Raw genomic sequence first — 19776 nt, 5'->3', positions numbered from 1 at the left:
GGCTTATGTTGATTTTTTTTTTCCCCTGTCCATTATGACCCCTAAAGGTTTCTGTACTTAAAATTGTGTTGTTACATTTGAGGTCCTAGTTCCTGGTAGAGAAATACTTGTTTTGCTCTAGACAGTTTCTTAAGATTTGGAGAGTAAAATAAATGAAGGCTTAGGTCTTGTCTCTAGAGCCAGATCTGGCACATTAGAGTTTAATGGGATACTACTAGGAAATTAGATCAAACATCTATGCATTCTTGTGACTAGAATTCTTGGATTTTTCAGAGCTTTATATTAAGTCATTGATGGCCAGTTTTATCAGGTGCCTTATTCATAAGGAGTTGTAGGGTTGTAGTAAGAGACAGTGAGGAAAGTACAGGTTGGGAGTTAACATAACTGGGATTCAGTTATAGTAGCTTTACTACAAACTAACCTTGGACCTCAGTTTTCTTATCTGCAAAAATGGATAAAATATTCTCATAAATGATATAATATTGGGAAGTGTTAAAATTACAGCACCTAAGGGTGCTGTGAGAATTAAAGTACCCACCTGGCACATAATAGGTCCTTGGTAAGTGTCAATTTCTTCTAGCAGTGAGGCAGCCAGCCTTTCCAAACTCTTTTTATGTATGAATGAAGTGTTCTACAAGTATGCTTACTTCACAGACTCTATATTATGATCTGACAGAACCCCTTCTTGTTACTGACAGAATCCTTAGGGGTTTCTTTCCTCCATCTGACATAATTCTTCTCTAAGGCAGCGCTGTCTACTAGAACTTTCTGTGATGAGGAAAATGTTCTGTACCTGTACTGTTCTCTACAGTAGCTACTAGTCACATGTGGCTATTGAGCACTTGAAATGTACAGTGTGGTGGCTGAAGAACTAAATTTAAAATTTTAATTTTAACTCAAGTAAACAAATATTGGTAGTGGTTGTCATATTGAACAGTTCAGCTCTAGGGTTTACATCTCCTAATTCTTAGTGAAACCTAAATTGTGTAATACTGGCCACATGCAGGAAAATACAGATACAATTTAGAATGTAATAACCTTTATTATGAATTGTTTTAAGTCAGCAGAATATCAGTTTGATAAAGATATCCCATCATGTATACTCTTTATTGCTTATCCCTTTGTAACCTGTCAGAAAATTGTAGCACTATCATTTCTCAGGAGTATTTTAGAATTTGTTAAAGATATTAGCCTAAAAAATTCTTAATTGCATATCTTAACTGTTTATCCTTCCAGTAGGCTGAACTATTTAAAGCTAGGGATCTCAATTATATTTTCAATATGGTTTTTTATTGCTTTGCAAATTAATAAGTACTCAGTATTTTTTTGCCCTGTGGGAAGAACTGATATGATTGAATATAATTTTTCTAGTTGCTGATAATCAATGGGTGGTTTTCAATTTCTGATTATTGTGAGCTTATTGTCTCTTGATGATTTTAGGGTAATGAAGTCATGATAAATGATATAATTGACATCTTCAAAAAAACATTTATTTACCAGTGCTAAATGGCTGGGAAGCTTTTGGGTAATGGTATAATTACTTCTTCTTCAGTAGGATTTTCCGAGAGGTAATGCTTTCCTTCTGGCTTCTAGAGTGTTTCTATGAAAGTCAGCAATCATGAGTACCCTAATCATGAGCTTCTGTTTTATTATATGTATCCTAACTTTCTTTGGAGCTTCCCAAAGTACCCACCTCAAATGAAGCTGCCACTTTGCTGTTCTCCTGGCATACTAGTGGACCACTGAAAGAAGAGGCTTAAAATAGATAAAATCAAATTTGGAGTTGATTCTTTTGTTGGCCAGGGTTCCTTTCTTCTTGATCTCTAGCCCTTTTCAGCATTTTTATTATGACTTGGATTAATGACATGCCTTTCAAATTTGCTGAGAGTCATGTAGTTTGACATTGTATGACATATCTAGAATCCAAAAATATCTGTACAGTCTGAAATGATGGGTTGAAATTAGCCAGATAAATTTTTAAAGGAACAAAATACAAGATTCACTGCATGAGCCTCAAAACACAACTCTTAAGAGTACATACACAAGTGAAGAGCATGACTTGTTATTGCCAGATTAAGTATAAAGAAGATGTAACAATTTTAAATGATTGCAACTCAGTACCAGTCAGTCGTGAAGTGTGGTTGAGTTCCTTCCTTGATTCATAGTTGGCCAGAATAAGAGAGATATATTGCTCTTTCATTCAGCAATAAGGTATTTATTGAGTGAGGGCCAGGTACATTACAGGCAGACTCCATGTGGCTATTTGTGTTTGGTTCTCTATTTAGTGAGATTTTGAGCAATGGGAGCAGATTGAGAGAAAAGAATAATCTGGCCAGGGAATTCAAAATCTTGAAGGAACAAGAGGTCAGAGGATGGTGTTTGTCTTGGAACAAAAAATAGACAGTGGTATGAAAGTTGGTAATGATAGCAGTCTTCAGATAACATAGAGGTTTATCACTAATGGTGAAGATGGATTTGACTTTAATGAGATTTTAGGGATAGACATTCGACCAGAGAGTAGATGATATAGAGAGAAAAATTTGGAGCCAGTGAAAAGAAAGACTTATGCAGTGTCACAACTCCATTTAACAATGAACTGTCTTGAATTGCTAAAGTTTTATACCCCAAGAACATGTCATATACCCCAAGAACATATTCAGTCTTTAGGTATATGGTTAGCCTAATGGCCTGTACTGTCCTGGCATCCAGGAAAGTTTGGTTTCTGTGACAATTCATCATTGAGTGGAGAGGAGAAGGGATTCAGAAGCACTGAAGCAATTTGGGGAAGTGCGTTTATATTCACACGTTCCTTCAGTAAGCTGTGGTTTGCTGCCATACCTACCCAGGGACCCTAATGTACTGTACCACTGTTAAGTGTAGTTCTGTATTTACCATTGAGTGGTTAGGAGGGAGTATAACAAAGAGAATTAATCTCTTTTTATTTCTTTACATTTCTAACCATAGCACCATTTCTAGTTCTGTAGATTTTAGAATCTCTATTCTGTGTGTGTGTGTGTGTGTGTGTGTGTCTGTGTATGAGAGAGAGAAAGAGAGAGTTGGGGGCTGTGAGGAGACAGAGCTATGATGTACTTTTTAAGGGGAAAAAATAAGCTCCAGATAGCCTGTCCTGATAAAATCTTAGTGCAGTGAAGTTCAGTAAAAGTAGGTCTGTTAAATGTTGTACCAAGGATATAAAAGCAAGTGAACAAGTTTCAATTACTTTTGGGGAGACAGAGAATATAGTCGTGCAGGTAGGAGAAATTTATTTTCCTGAAAGACAAACATGAATTTTGTATAGTAACTAATGAATATTTTTCTTACCAGAAATCAATTATGGTTGAGGGATATGCCACCCATTAGGGTAGCTGAATAAAGTTCCTGGGACATCCCTTCAGCTTTTGAAAAGGAAAGATTTCTTCTGACTAAAGAAACTTGTTTGAAAATATTAGGGTGTTCAGTTTCATGGGAGGTAGTGTGTGTAATAGATAAAAGCACAAACTTAGAACCTGTGTTTAAGTTACAGAGGGAGACCTTTAGCAAGTTACTTAATTTCCCTGTCCATTTTCCTGTATGTCGAATGGGGGTGTTAGTAAGTAGTAGCTGCATTAGAAGCTTGTTGTGAGAAGTTAATACTATATATGTAAAGTGTTTAGACTGGTACCTGGTAGCTAGTAAATACTAGCAAGGTATAAATCTTCCACTGTTGTTATTGAACATGCCTATATGAATACATTTTTCTACAAAGCTGAAATCTTGGTTTATAAGAAATTATCCTATGTCCACATAACCACAAATTTTGTGTTTTACTGGCTCAGCTGTATGTTAATATTGGGAGTATCATTAGAAACACTTGTTTTTTCAGAACCACTGAAGAAAAAAGTCTTACGCTATTAAAAATCCTCCTTATATAAGATATAACCTCAGTTGTTCTAAACTGGCTGGTTAAAAATCCTAGCAGAGCACTTGGAAAATAATGGAAAGAAAAGTACTTAGATGTAGTAAACTGGTAAAATTGTGGGGAAAATTTCCCCGTTTTTCTTGTTCTACACAAGTTTATGGGTTAGCTTCCTCTTCCTTTCCACCCCACCCCCATCATATACCATATCTCTTCAGACAGTAAATACTACGACAAAATTTGATGAAAAAAAAACTACAGTGGGACAACCTAGAAGAAATGGACAACTTTCTAGAAAAATACAACCTTCCAAGGCTGACCAAGGAAGAAACAGAAAATCTGAGCAGACCAATTACCAGCAACGAAATTGAACTGGTAATCAAAAAACTACCTAAGAACAAAACCCCTGGACCAGATGGCTTCACTGCTGAATTTTATAAAACATTTAGTGAAGACCTAATACCCATCCTCCTTAAAGTTTTCCAAAGAGTAGAAGAAGAGGGAATACTTCCAAACTCATTCTATAAGGCCAGTATCACTCCTAATACCAAAACCAGGCAAAGACCCCACAAAAAAAGAAAATGACACACCAATATCCCTGATGAACATAGATGCAAAAAAACTCAACGAAATATTAGCAAACTGAATTCTAAAATACATCAAAAAGATCATCCATCGTGATCAAGTGGAATTTATTCCAGGGGTGCAAGGATGGTACAACATTAGAAAATCCATCAACATCAACAAAAAGAAGGACAAAAACCACATGATCATCTCCATAGATGCTGAAAAAGCATTTGACAAAATTCAAAATCCATTCATGATAAAAACTCTCGACAAAATGGGTATAGAGGGCAAGCACCTTAACATAATAAAGGCCATATATGACAAACCCACAGCCAACATCATACTTAACAGTGAGAAGCTGAAAGCTTTTCCTCTAAGATCAGGAACAAGACAAGGATGCCCACTTTCCCCACTTCTATTCAACAGTACTGGAGGTCCTAGCCATGGCAATCAGACAACATAAAGAAATAAAAGGCATCCAGATTGGCAAGGAAGAAGTTAAACTGTCCCTGTTTGCAGATGATATGATATTGTATATAAAAAACCCTAAAGAATCCACTCCAAAACTACTAGATCTAATATTTGAATTCAACAAAATTGCAAGATACAAAATTAATACACAGAAATCTGTGGCATTCCTATACACTAAAGATGAACTAACAGAGAGAGAAATCAGGAAAACAATTCCATTCACAATTGCATCAAAAAGAATAAAATACCTAGGAATAAACCTAACCAAGGAAGTGAAAGACCTATACTCTGAAAACTACAAGACACTCTTAAGAGAGAAATTAAAGAAGATACCAATAAATGGAAACACATCCCGTGCTCGTGGATAGGAAGAATTAACATTGTCAAAGTGGCCATTCTGCCTAAAGCAATCTATAGATTCAATGCAATTCCTATCAAAATACCAACAGCATTTTTCAACAAACTAGAGAAAATCATCCTAAAATTCATATGGAACCACAAAAGACCTCAAATAGCCAAAGCGATCCTGAGAAGGAAGAATAAAGCAGGGGGAATTAGGCTCCCCAACTTCAAGCTCTACTACAAAGCCACAGTAATCAAGACAATTTGGTACTGGCACAAGAACAGAGCCACAGACCAACGGAACAGACTAGAGAGCCCTGATATAAACCCAACCATATATGGTCAATTAGTATACGGTAAAGGAGCCATGGATATACAATGGGGAAATGACAGCCTCTTCAACAGCTGGTGTTGGCAAAACTGGACAGCTACATGCAAGAGAATGAAACTGGATTATTGTTTAACGCCATACACAGAAGTAAACTTGAAATGGATCAAAGACTTGAATGTAAGTACATGAAACCATAAAACTCTTAGAAGACAACATAGGCAAAAATCTCCTGAATATAAGCATGAGCAACTTCTTCCTGTATGCATCTCCTCGAGCAAGGGAAACAAAAGCAAAAATGGACTCATGGGACTACATCAAACTAAAAAGTTTTTGTACGGCAAAGGACACCATCAACAGAACAAAAAGGCATCCTACAGTATGGGAGAATATATTTGTAAATGACATATCCTACAACGGGTTAACATCCAAAATATATAAAGAACTTACACGCTCAACATCCAAAAAGCAAATAACCCAATTAAAAAATGGGCAGAGGATATGAAGAGACAGTTCACCAAAGAAGAAATTTAGATGGCCAACAGACACATGAAAAGATGCTCATCATCACTAATCATCAGGGAAATGCAAATTAAAACCACAGTGAGATATCACCTCACACCAGTAAGGATGGCCAGCATCAAAAAGACTAAGAAGAACAAATGCTGGTGAGGATGTGGAGAAAGGGGAACCCTCCTACACTGCTGGTGGGAATGTAAGCTAGTTCAACCATTGTGGAAAGCAGTATGGAGGTTCCTCAAAAAACCAAAAATAGAAATACCATTTGACCCGGGAATCCCACTCCTTGAAATTTACCCATATAGAATACAACTTCTCAGATTCAAAAAGACATATGCACCCCTATGTTTATCACAGCACTTTTTACAATAGCCAAGATATGGAAGCAACCTCAGTGTCCATCAGTAGATGAATGGATAAAGAATATGTATATATACACAATGGAATACTATTCGGCCATAAGAAAGAAACCGATTCTACCATTTGTGACAACATGGATGGAGCTGGAGGATATGCTCAGTGAAATAAGCCAGGCAGAGAAAGACAAGTACCAAATGATTTCCTTCATTTGTGGAGTTTAACAATGAAGCAAAACTGAAGGAACAAAATAGCAGCAGACTCAGAAACTCCAAGAATGAACTAGTGGAAACCAAAGGGGAGGGGTGTGGAAGGGTGGGTGGGGAGGGAGGGAGAAGGGTTTGAGGGATATTATGTTTAATACACATGGTGTAGGGGATCACGGGGAGAACAGTGTAGCACAGAGAAGGCGAATAGTGGATCTGTGGCATCTTACTACACTGATGAACAGTGATGACTGTATTGGGGTGTGGGTGGGGACTTGATAATATGGGTAAATATAGTAACCACATTGTTTTTTCATGTGAAACCTTCATAAGAGTGTATATAAATCATACCTTAATCAGAACAAAACAAACAAAAAACAAACAAAAAAAAACTACAGTGGATCATCACCTGTATCCGTTTGATACTCGCCTTGTCTTGACTGCCCTCTAGAGTTGATGGGAAAGGATCTTACAGGATTAGTCTTTTTATCCACAGTGTGACATCTAGTAAAGCTCAGTAAGTGGAGCAGATGAGGGACTTTTCTCTCCTTGAGACTTGTAAATGTTTTGTACCTCTTGATAAATCAAGCAAATTATAAAAATGCTTAAGTTCATTCCTTAAATGTGTTTACAACTCACATACATTGGTGAATAATAGAGTCTATCTGTTACATAATTAAGTGAAGTCCAGTATGGGAAGTTTACTAGTTTAGTGATCCTGGCTACAGCCGACAGAAATTGTGTCTGTCCCCAAAACTGTGTCAGTGGAAATAACTAAAAAGACGATTGCTGTTGTGGCCCAGCCAGGTTCCTGTGTTATCAACTTTGCCTCTTGTACTTGCTTTTCATCTCCATCAACTCTTCTCTGTGGCCTCCCCTATGTGGTTTCTCCATTCACTCCATTCTCCTGCTATACCTTACTGTCTATTGCTTTTCTGTGACTTACCCTTCTTTTTAGGGCTTTCTTTGCCCTGGGGTATGAAGGCTGAATGGGGATGAGCCTTGGGCACTGGAGCTCAGTTCTTCGAGTTCAGCACAAGATGAAAGTTACCTCTACATCTGTAGGTAGCTCAATGCTTAAAACAGGACAGGATAAGACCTGAGTGGGCCCAAAGGGCAATGTTTATCCTGGCCTTTTTTTGGACCAATAGCAGCACTCATGTCTGGAATTTTGAGAGAATTCAGGAGCTTTTGAAATGAGACCACATTTTTAGATTGTATTTCCCCATTTTAAAGCTCTAAGTGGCCTTTTATATGGCTGGTTAGTTGAAAAGAGAGGTTTCTGTCATGAAGAGTCTGATATGTTAATAATATATATGTAAAGTGTTTAGAGTGGTGCTTGGTAGCTAGTAAAAAATATAGCTAGTTGAAAAATTTAGTTATTTCTTAGGACTTTTCAAACTGGAAAACAACAAATGGCACTTTTATTAATAACTCTTATCTCCATACAAGATGGAGAGTGGATTATGGGCATCCATGCGAACCAAGAATAGGAATTAGTAGTCCCAACTGTGCCACTATGCAGACATTTCTTTTCAAACTGTTTTAACTTGTGGCTACTATTAGAATATTTTTGCCACTGGATTTACTTATTTTCAGTTAAATGTGATTCAGTTCTTTAGTTTCATGTGTCCTTGAATTCTCTTGTGGAGAATTGTCATTCTGGTTTTCTAATCTTCCTCCTCCTATTATTACTAAATAGAAAGATATTTTTGTTGAGCTGCATGCTATGTCCTACCCCTTCCTACTGATCTGTAAGCTTTTCCATTGGCTTTCTTTCTGTTTCCTGCTGCTTTCTTGCTTCATAATTGAAGGGAGGATTCAGACCCATCCAGGTAACAAACTACTGGTTCTGCATGGCATCTTTATTACCCTGAACCCTAATTATTATTACAATAAATTGAATGATTGTTGATGAGTACATGCATTCACAGTGGGAATTTGCTATTGGTACACTGTTTCAAGGCTTTTAAACCTTCAGTTATAACCATAAATCACCAGTGGTACTGGTTGCCCTTTTGAGAGACCTGAGCTCCACTCCTTCTGGACCATTCTTAAGCATGTCTAGATTTTCCACTTTTATTGGAAACTATTCAAGAGAGCAAAATCGGATTTATTTTAATACAGGGTTGCCCCCTTTTTGAAAAGGAAGGTTTTTCTCATCACGTGATAACATGTGACAACCCTACACATAATTTTAATTTAACTGGATCATGAGAGATTAAAATGAAAATTTTTCTGTCCAGAGATATTTCTTGTTCTATTTTATAAATGAGTTGTAGTTTTTAGGGGACTACTTATAATTTTTAATAAGTTGGTAAATAAGTCACCTACTCTTTATGAAAGAATCAATGCTTTCATACAACAGAACAACTTTTAGAGAGACACCAGCTACCTCATATGTATATTTTATCATATTTTAAAATTAATAGTTACAGTATGGAATTTTTAGTTTACATTAGCTGAGATTTCATTTTAAAAGTGAGACTGCCCTACTATTTTCAAATGTATGACAACATTGATCAAACTTGACCTGGTGTGCCTAGTATGGAAAATTTTTTTGTGAACCCAGCCATAGGCAATTTAATCTCTTTTCATGTATATTTTATTTGTAATTCAAGTTGATGAGATTTTTATGAGTGGGGAAAAAGGAGAAAGCTCAAAATAGTAAGATTTCCATATTCTCCTTTGTAAAAAAAATAATTATTTTTTTCTCCCCTCCCCAGTTTTTCCAGAGGCCTCAAATACAGCCTCCTAGAGCTACCATCCCAAACAGCAGTCCTTCCATTCGTCCTGGTGCACAGACCCCTACTGCAGTGTATCAGGCCAATCAGCACATCATGATGGTTAACCATCTACCTATGCCGTACCCAGTGCCCCAGGGTCCTCAGTACTGTATACCACAGGTAAAGTATCTCTCAGGTCTGTGTGGTGCAGCAATAGAGTGTGGGCTGACTCAGATTTTAATCAGAGGGAGCAGGGATGGTGGGTGATGTCAGTGGTTTCTAGTGATGTGTGAACTTTTTTGTTGGTTATAAGTCTAGCCATGTTGCCATTTTTCATAATATTGTAAGGAGATATTTCTACAATTTCTGTCTTTTACAATTTTCTAAGATGACAGAGAAATTGTTTTATCTCCTAGCTTTCCCCCATCCCTTCCTCACAACCAGCTGCTCTAAAATGGATTCAGTAATTACACTGTTCCTGTGATATTATTCAATGTCATTGAAAGCTACCAGCCTGAAATAATTTTACAATAAGCTGGTCCTTGCCTGCGCACTGATTTGCTGTATGGCTTTACCTAAGGCATGCCTTTCTCTTCATCCTCATTGCATCTTGACGGCAAACAAGCATTTTGAATGTGTTGAACTAAATAGTTTCACCTCACTTAAGTGATTCTTTTATATACACAGACACTTAATTTTTCCATAGTAAGCTACCTTCATATTATTTACAAGTGTCTTACAATTTCTCTCTTCTAGTACCGTCATAGTGGCCCTCCTTATGTTGGGCCCCCACAACAGTATCCAGTTCAGCCACCAGGCCCAGGTCCTTTTTATCCTGGACCAGGACCTGGGGACTTCCCCAACGCTTATGGTAAGTATGAAAATTTGAGCAATACTTGCTAGTTTGTTGTATTTATTCCATTTTGTTGTTTGATAGATCAGTTTAGGCAGTGAGGTTTAGTGGTGTGAAGGATTTTTAAATAAAATCCTAAAAACAGCTGTGACCCAAAAGCTAGTTTTTAGAGAATGGCTTATAAGGAAAGAGTATTTCAGAAATACATTTAGTCGAAGACACCTTCTGAAGAAGCTGGTAATTCTGTTGCAAAGAACACATGTCTCAAGGTTCTGATAACTGCTACCAACTCATTGCTATCTAGATGTGTACTGGTTTTGCTGACAGCATAAATATACATTTTCTCCCTTCCATGATTTCTTTTTCTCCAAATATTTATCATCACTTACCAAAACATTTGTTAATGTCTTATTGCTAGAATGTACTGTCCATGAAGGCAGGGAATTTTGTTCATTGCTATATCCCTAGTACCTAGAACAGTGACTGGTAGGCTGTTGAGATAGGATCACTGAATATAACTCAGCATACTTGCGATTCCTTTTCTGCAAAATCGTGATAAAATCTATCATGAGGAGGTTTTGAGGATTAATTAAGTGAAATGGCTTGGAAAATTACAACTCTTTTTAATGTAGAGAAACAAGTGCCATGCTTATACTTGGTTTGTGAGCCAGTATTACACTGAGAAGAAATGAAAACTACTTATTTTATTCAACTTTTTTTGGAACTTTATTCAATAAATTTCTACCATTATACTACTACACTTGTTTTATTTCATAGAAAATGAATTATAAGAGATAAAACCAACACATACTGGAAAAATTAAGTGTTAAGATTCAGCAAGCATTGATCTTCCCACTACCAGCAAGGACATATTAAAATGTTAACTTGTTCTTTTAAGATGATAATCTATTACAGGTAAACATATATCCACTAACATGTATTTCCTAACATAAAAATTTTGTTGCTTAAGAGCCTTTACTACAGAATTGATGGGCATTAAAATAGCCCAAGAAAGTGTCCCTTAAGTTTTGAGGTAAAGTAGGCCAAACAACCAAGTGTTACCTGGTTTTATTTCTTTTAGAATAGGGACATGTTTTCTATTATTTTGGTCAGTATTGCTTGGGAAACTGCTGTTTCAGAATGATGTACTTTATAACTTAATTAAATGTCTCAAATGTATTTTTTAAATTTAATACAGCTTTATTAAGTTGTACTTTTACTCAGAAGTATTTGACATTTTCAGAAAAATACTGTTACATGTGAGTTTTAGAGTAAAATAGCATGTGATTACCCAGCTTTGGCATAGAATATTGCCAGTACTGTTGAAATGTTTCTTTTGTACCCTTTAAAGCTAGGTTTAAGTCTCAGTTTTCACATAATTCTAGTGCCTTTGTATTGGTATTTGTTCTGAAAACCTAAATCCAATTAAAAATATTTTTAAGTGTAAGCTGGCTGTTTGTATTATTTAGGATTTATTGAATAGAAAAATGAAGGTATCTGTCAGAGTAAGCATGCTAAAAATAACAGTATTTCTCTTTCAATCCTATGTTGCAAAGGGAATGCAGTTGTATCTTCTAATTTACAAAATTATTTTGAAAGGTATCTCACTGAACTTTAGTCTACTGTTTATATATAGATGACATAAATGATGTTTTGACACAGAAATGTCATCATTAAAATTCTTACTATAAGTCTGTGCAAGCCCTTTTTATTTCTCCTAAAACTACTGGTGCATTATATATATAAACAATATAGATGAGGTTACTAGTAGGGAAATATTTGCTGATTTTCAGTATGCAATATTATAACATTTTGGCTTTACTTATTTCTATAACATATAGACTGTATTTGTTCATTTTTACAAACAAGCAGTACATTAAGGTATAGTTGTATCTCAGATATTATTGATGTCTATTCCCTTTAACAGATAGTCTTTCTTCTCCAGGAAATTCTTACTCAGATCCAGTAGCATTTGAGTTGGCAATTAATCACCTAGATTGAAACATTATTTCCCTTGTTTCCTTAAGATAAGAAAAATGATCTTAAAATAATTTTTCATTATGAAAGTAACCAAGTTAATAATGAAAAATACCAATAGCATAGAACATATAAAGCTAAAATTTTTCTCACTCCTCACTCCCTGAAGAAATAATGCTTTGACAGATTAATGCATAGTTTTCCATTTATATTTAAACAATCTTTCATGCCAGTGGGCATATACTATTTATAACGTTCTAAAGCTTCCTGTTTTTGTTTTTTTTCCTCCATCTCACAGTATATTCATGGATGTCTTTCCATTTCATTATCTATGGAATGTCAGTTCAGACTGGGTCATAATTTATTAATCTGGTCCTCTACTGTTAGAAGTTTATTATTTAGGCAGATCTTTTCATTTAAAATCTTGCCACTAGTTAATATGCTTTTATCAGAATTAAAACTTCTGATCCAGTAGTACACATTAATTATAGGTCTTTCAGCTATACCACCTTGGGGCAACTGTTTTGGTCTTACAGTTTAGAAGCCATAATACATTCCCCTTCCTGTTTACTCTTCTTGAAATCTTTCCTTTTCTTGCCTTTCCACTCCCAAGTCTTCATTTCCCTCTGATCCAATGCCTCCCCTTTACTCTACCATCTTTCCTGTTGTTATCTTGGTTTTGAATTAAAAGTGGTTGTGGGGATAGGATCCTAGTTCTGAAGCAGGAGCCCTCTCTCCTAGGGTAAGGGAGCTTCCTCTGGCCGAACTGACAAGGAATAAACATGAGAATTATTTTTTATTGCCCTACTTTGACATTTGTGAGTTGGATGGTCTTTTTTGCAGAGTTCTTAATTATTCATTCTTAGGTTTACAGTTTACTGCAGCATACTAACATTTTACTCCCTTACTTGATTTAAATCTTGAACAGTGATTCTAAAGAATATTGTTATCTTCACTGAATTTCAATAACCAAGAACATAGAATCCTGTTTATGAAGTACAGTCATACCTTGGAAGTATTGTGGGTTCTGTTCCAGACCACCAAAATAATGCAAATAATGCAGTAAAGCAAGTCAGATTAATTTTTTGGTCTACCAGTGCATAGAAAAAGTTTATGCTATAGTCTCTTAAGTGTGCAATAGCATCATGTCTAAAAAAAGTACATACAAATACTTTATTGCTAAAAAATACTATCCATCACCTGAGCTTTCAGTGAGTCATGCTCTTTTTGCTGGTGTAAGTTCATACCTCAGTGTTCATGGCTGCTGACTGATCAGGGTGGTGGTGGCTGAGGTTTGGGGTGGCTGTGGCAGTTTCTTAAAATAAGACAATTGTGGAGTTCCCTGCATTGATTTACTCTTCCTTTCACAAATGACTTCTCTGTAACATGAATCATGAATGTTCTTAAGGGCATCTAGAATGATGAATCCATTCCAGAAGGTTCTCAGTTTCCTTTGCGCATATCCATCAGAGGAATCACTGTCTATGGCAGTTAATGGCCTTAGGAAATTTATTTCTTACTAAGACTTAAAGGTGAAATGACTCCTTGATCCATGGGCTGCAGAATGGGTGCTGTATTAACAGGTATGAAAACAATATTAATCTTATTGTACATCTCCGTCAGAGCTCTTGGGTGACGTTAAGCAATAGGCCTCAACACTGGGCTTAAAATATTCAGAAAACTATGTTGTAAACAGATGTGTTTTCATCAAGAATTTTTTTTCCATTTATAGAGGATAGGCAAAGTAGGTTTAGTGTAATTCTTAAGGGCCCTAGGATTTCCAGAATGGTCAATGAGCATCAATTTAAAGTCATGAGTTACATTATCCCCTAATAAGAGAGTCAGCCTGTCCTTTGAACCTTTGAAGTCAGGCATTGACTTCTCTCTAGCTGTGAAAGTCGTAGATGGCATCTTCTTACAAAAGAAGGCTGTTTCGTCTGTATTGAAAATCTGTTCATTATAATCTCAGATCTTCTGGAGAATTTGATGCAGCTTCTGCATCACTTGCTTCTTCATCTTGCACTTTTATGTTATGGACATGGCTTATTTCCTTAAATGTCATGAACGAACTTTTGCTATTCTCCATCTTTTCTTCTGTAGCTTCCTTATCTCTCTCAGCCTTCATGGAATTGAGAGTTAGGGTCTTGCTCAGATTAGGCTCTGGTTTAAGGGAATATTGTGGCTGGTTTGATCTTCTGTCCAGCTGACTAAAACTTTCTCCATATGAACAATCAGGCTGTTTCACTTCTCATTTGTGCATTCACTGAAATAGCACTTTTCATTTCCTTTGCATTCACAGTTTGGCTAACTGTTTGGTGCAAGAGGCTTTTGGTCTGTCCTGGCTTGCCTTCTTCACTAAGCTTAATTATTTACAGCTTTCAATTTAAAATGAGAGATGAGATGTATAAGCTCTTCCTTTCACTTGAACATTAGAGGCCATTGTAGGGTTATTAATTGGCCTAATTTCAATATTGCTGTATCTTAGGGAATAGAGAAGTCTAAGGAGAGGGGGAACTGCTGGTTGGTGGAGCAGTCAGAACTCACACAACAGTCATTAATTAAATTTACTGTCTTATATGGGTATGGTTCATGGCACCCCAAAACAATTACAATAGTAACATCAAATATCAGTGATTGTAGATCACCATAGCAAATACAATGAAAAAGTTTGAAACATTCTGAGAATTATCAAAATTTGACCCAGACACAAAGTGAGCAAATGCTGTTGGAAGAATGGCACCAACAGACTTGTTCAATGCAGGGTTGCTGCAAACCTTAGTTTGTAAAAAACATAGTATCTGCAAAGGGCCATAAAGTGAAATGCAGTAAAATGCAGTCTACCTGTATAATCTTGCAGGGTTTCCACAGTGCTGAAGAAAAATAGCCAATAAATAGTATTTGCTCAATTTCACTTTTTATTCTCTCTCTCATCAATGTTTCTTGAATATTTTGAAGATTGTTATATTAGAAAATACTTCATGCAGACTGAAATTATTTCCAGGCTGACGGTAGGGGACGATAGCCAAGATGAGACATTTAGGTCTGGGAGAATGGGTGTGGTTACTGGTGGCAGTAATGCTGAGAACAGAAAAAAAAGATGGAGACTACCGTGGTAGCAGGCCCCATTCTCTCTTTTTTCAAACCAGTGTACCGTCCTTTTTTCTCAACTCGACCATGTCATTGCCCCTTCCCCCGTCTTCATATTTCCACTCTTCTCCTGAGATTCTGTAGGGCATGGGCACCTCATTCATCTAAGAGCTGAGAGAGCCATTGTTTCCCTTGGTGTATGTGGAGGTGGGAAACTTCATAGCATCACAAGTTGAATTTTATTGTGTTTTTGTGGAGTGGTAATACTATAGTTGGTTATGTGATTATATACCAAATTATTATTGTTCTGGGCATATTATGGGATACATTTATTTTTATTTGCTGACCTGCATATTTAATGACCATATTTATCTTTGTTTCTATGGAAAACTTAAGGTTTTGAAAGGTTTTTGGAAGATCTGCAATGTTTGAAGCATTGTGTTAGGCATTTTGTGTAATGAAGATATTGCGATATCCTCCCTACCTTTCAGTATCATATAGTACATTTGTTCAATGTTTATACTAGAGGTTTTATCAATGAGAAGAAATCTAAATATTGACTAAACCAGTGGTTCCCAGATCTTTCAATATCCTGGGCAAATAAAATAAGAGAAGAAACACACAGGACTATTGTATTTTTATTTTGCAAATGATTAAAGAAAACTGCTAGTTACTGTCATAATTTTATATAGGAAGGCTATTTAACAACAAAAGAGTGAGACTGAAAAACTTCAAAATAGGAAACCAAGTCCTCTCCAAAAATGTCAAGTTGGCAAGCCAATAATTGTGTGTGTGTGTATCATTATTCTATAAATTTTGCTGTATATCATTGATACCTTTTGTATAGACCAGTTTTTGGGGAACCACTGATCTAGAACAGGGATCAGAAAACTTTTTCTATAAAGGGTTTGATAGGAAATGTCTTAGGTTTTGCAGACTATGAGGTCTCTGTTGGAACAATTCAGCTCTGCCACTGTAGTTGGAAAGCAGTGATAGACCGTAGATCTGCTGCTGTATGTGAGCATCTTCCAATAAAACTTTATTTACAAAATAAGTGATGCTCGGCTGGTTTTGCCCATGAGCATTAGTTGACAGACTCCAGACTCCCGATTTAAACAAACCTACCTTATTCCATGCATAAGTGGTCCAGAGACATTAAGTAACTTGCCTAATTGATAAATGGCATGCAAAAGTTATTATTAACATTTTTAATATAATAAAATAAATATTTCTAAATGTCCCCGACTATATAAGAAATTGGATCCATTTTTAAAAGGAAACTATTTTTTGGTAGGGCAGAAGGTCTGCTCTCCTGGGATCCAGTTGACTTGTGTTTTACTAATTGTGTTTAACCCCAGTATATTGAGATTATCCTATTCTGCCAGGTTTATTCAGCTGGTATTTATTTTATGTGTATTATATGCTAACCTCTGCTCCAGTCATGTTGACTCAAAAATGTTTTGTTACAAGAATCTTTTTTTTTTTTAAGGGATAATCAACCTTTTAGATCTTATTTCACTTAAGAAATATGGCAAGGTGAGCAAATTGTATTGCTTGTTTAGCAGCATTTGAAACCAATTTTAAGGGTTTGTTCTCTGAGTTTTGGAGCTAGTAGTATAATAAGTAGCATAGAATTGCTCATTTGAGCTCTGCTTTTTATTTTATTCACTACTAGTGGATGGCTTAGGTGTTTTTGTCTTTTTACATTGAAATTCTTTAAAAATTTTTTAATTAATATTTTTTTATTGAAGTGTAGTTTATTTACAATATTATATTGGTTTTAAGTATACAGCATAGTGACTCAGCAGTGATATACATTATTTAATCCTCACCCCAACTTGTGTAGTTACTGTCAACATAAAAAGATGTTATAGAACTGTATATTGTCTATGCTCTACTTCGATATGCATGACTAATTCATGTTTTTTAATTGAAGTATCATTGATAAACAATCTTACATTAGTTTCAAATATACAACACAGTGGTTCAACACTTAACCCATATTATTAAGCTCTCACCCCCACTGGTACAGCTACTATCTGTCAGCATAGGAAGATGTTACAGAATCATTGGCTATATTTTCCATGCGATACTACTATCCCTCTGACCAACCTACATTATGATTGAGAATTTTTGTGCCCCTTCATCCCCCTCAGTCTCCCCATGTACCCACCCACCCATGGTAACCACCAGTCACTTCTGTGTCTATGAGTCTACTACTGTTTTGTTCATTCTGCTTTGTTTTTTTATAGTCCACAAATAAGTGGAATCATATTGTATTTTTCCTTCTCCACCTGGCTTATTTCACTGAACATGATACACTCTAGATCCACCCATGTTGTTGCAAGTGGCAGAATTTCTTTTTGATTATAGTGGAATAATATTCCATTGTGTATATGTATCATATCTTCTTTATCCATTCATCTACTGATGGATGCCTAGGTTGATTCCATACCTTGGCTATTGCAAATATTGTGGCAATAAACATAGGGGTGCATATATTTTTTTGAATCAGAGGTTTTGTTTTATTCAGGTAAATTCCTAGATGTGGAATTGTTAGGTCATAGGGTTTTTCTATTTTCAGTTATTTGAGGAATCTCCATACTGCTTTCCACAGTGGTTATACCACTTTACATTCCCACTAACAATGTAGGAGGGTTTCCATTTCTCTATATCCTTGCCAACACTTGTTATTTCTTGTCCTTTGGATAGTGGCCTTTCTGACTGGTGTGAGATGATAACTATTATGGTTTTGATTAGCATTTCCCTGATGATTAGCAATATGGAGCATCTTTTCATGTGCCTGTTGCCATCCAAATTTCTTCTTTAGAGAAATGTCTGTTCAGGTCCTCTGCGCATTTTTCAATGGGGTTATTTATTTTTATTTTTTATTTTTTGGTGTTGAGGCAGTATGAGCTCTTTATATATTTTGGATGTTAACCCCTTATCAGAAGAGTTGCTTACAAATATATTCTCCCATACTGTAGCATGCCTTTTTGTTCTGCTGTTGGTGTCCTTTGCCAAACAGAAGCTTTTTAGTTTGATGTAGTCTCTCTTGTTCATTTTTTATTCTATTTCTCTTGACTGAGGAGATATGTCCAGGAAGAAACTGCCCATACTTATGTTCAAGGGATTTGTACCTGTGTTTTCCTCTAAGAGTTTTGTGGTTTCATGCCTTACATTCAGGTCTTTGGTCCATTTCGAGTTTACTGTTGTGTATGGAGTTAGGCAGTAATCCAGTTTCATTCTCTTGCATGTAGCTGTCCAGTTTTCCCAACACCAGCTTTGTTTTTTCCCCATTGTATATTCATGGCTCCTTTATTGTACATTAATTGGCCATATATGTGTGGGTTTATATCTGGGCTTTCTATCCTGTTCCATTGATCTATGGGTCTGTTCTTGTGACAGTAATGTACTGTCTTGATTTCTGTAGCTTGGTAGTGTAGCTTGAAGTCAGGGAGCATAATACCCCCAGCTTTGTTGTTCTTTCTCAGGATGGCTTTGGCTATTTAGGGTCTTTTGTGGTTCCATATACATTTTAGAACTATTTGCTCTAGTTCACTGAAAAATGCTGTTTGTTTTTTGATAGGTATTTCATTGAATCTGTAAATTGCTTTGGGCAGGATGGCCATTCTGACAGTATTAATTCTTACCCATGAATACATGACAGATTTCCATTTATTGCTGTTGTCTTTGATATCTCTCATGAATATGTTATAGTTTTCAGAGTATTGGTCTTTTACCTCCTTGATTAGGTTTATTCCTAGGTATTTTATTCTTTTTGATATAGCTGTAAATGGAGTTGTTTTGATTTCTCTTTCTGCTAGTTTGTTGTTAGTGTATAGGAATGCAACAAATTTCTGTGTATTCATTTTGTATCCTGCAACTTTGCTGAATTCAGTTATTCTAATAGTGTTTGGTGGAGTCTTTAGGGTATTCTATGTATAATATACCATGTCATCTGCAGATAGTGACAGTTTAACTTTTTTCTTACCCATATAGATAGATGCCTTTGTCTGTTGTCTGATTGCCATGGCTAAAACTTCCAGTACTATGTTGAATAAAAGTGGTGAGAGTGGGCATCCTTGTCTTGTTCCTGATCTTAGAAGGAAAACTTTCACTTTTTGCTGTTAAGTATGATGTTCGCTGTGGGTTTGTTGTATATGGCCTTTATTATGTTGAGGTACTTGCCCTCTATACCCATTTTGTGGAGAGTTTTTATCATGAATGGGTGTTGAATTTTATCAAATGCTTTTTCAGTATCTGCTGAGATGATTATGTGAATTTTGTCCTTCTTTTTGTTGATGTGGTATATGTTGTTGATTGATTTTAGAATATTATACCATCCTTGGATCCCTGGAATAAATCCCACTTGGTCATGATGGATGATCTTTTTGACGTACTTTTGAATTCAGTTTGCTAATATTTTGTTGAGTATTTTTGCATCT

At 35.9% G+C, this 19776-nt stretch overlaps 1 protein-coding gene across 11 annotated transcripts in view; it reads left to right on the top strand.

The window, feature by feature from the left end:
* The window catches only part of EIF4G3 (eukaryotic translation initiation factor 4 gamma 3), a 406522-nt gene that overhangs the window by 218719 nt on the left and 168027 nt on the right, over window positions 1–19776 (top strand). For 6 of the 11 annotated variants that reach the window (XM_057499810.1, XM_036914545.2, XM_036914543.2 and 3 more), the window contains 2 exons: window positions 9412–9591; window positions 10168–10282. In XM_057499810.1, coding sequence (XP_057355793.1) covers window positions 9412–9591; window positions 10168–10282 — 295 coding nt within the window. Of the gene's footprint in view, window positions 1–8499; window positions 8521–9411; window positions 9592–10167; window positions 10283–19776 lie in introns of all 11 variants that reach the window. The other 5 variants (XM_036914538.2, XM_036914534.2, XM_036914549.2 and 2 more) reach the window with 1 other exon arrangement.

This window comes from Manis pentadactyla, chromosome 4 (assembly GCF_030020395.1).
Source record: "Manis pentadactyla isolate mManPen7 chromosome 4, mManPen7.hap1, whole genome shotgun sequence".
Taxonomy (NCBI): Eukaryota; Metazoa; Chordata; class Mammalia; order Pholidota; family Manidae; genus Manis; species Manis pentadactyla.
Note: the sequence above shows the minus strand (reverse complement) of the source record. Positions and strands in the feature narration are given on the sequence as shown.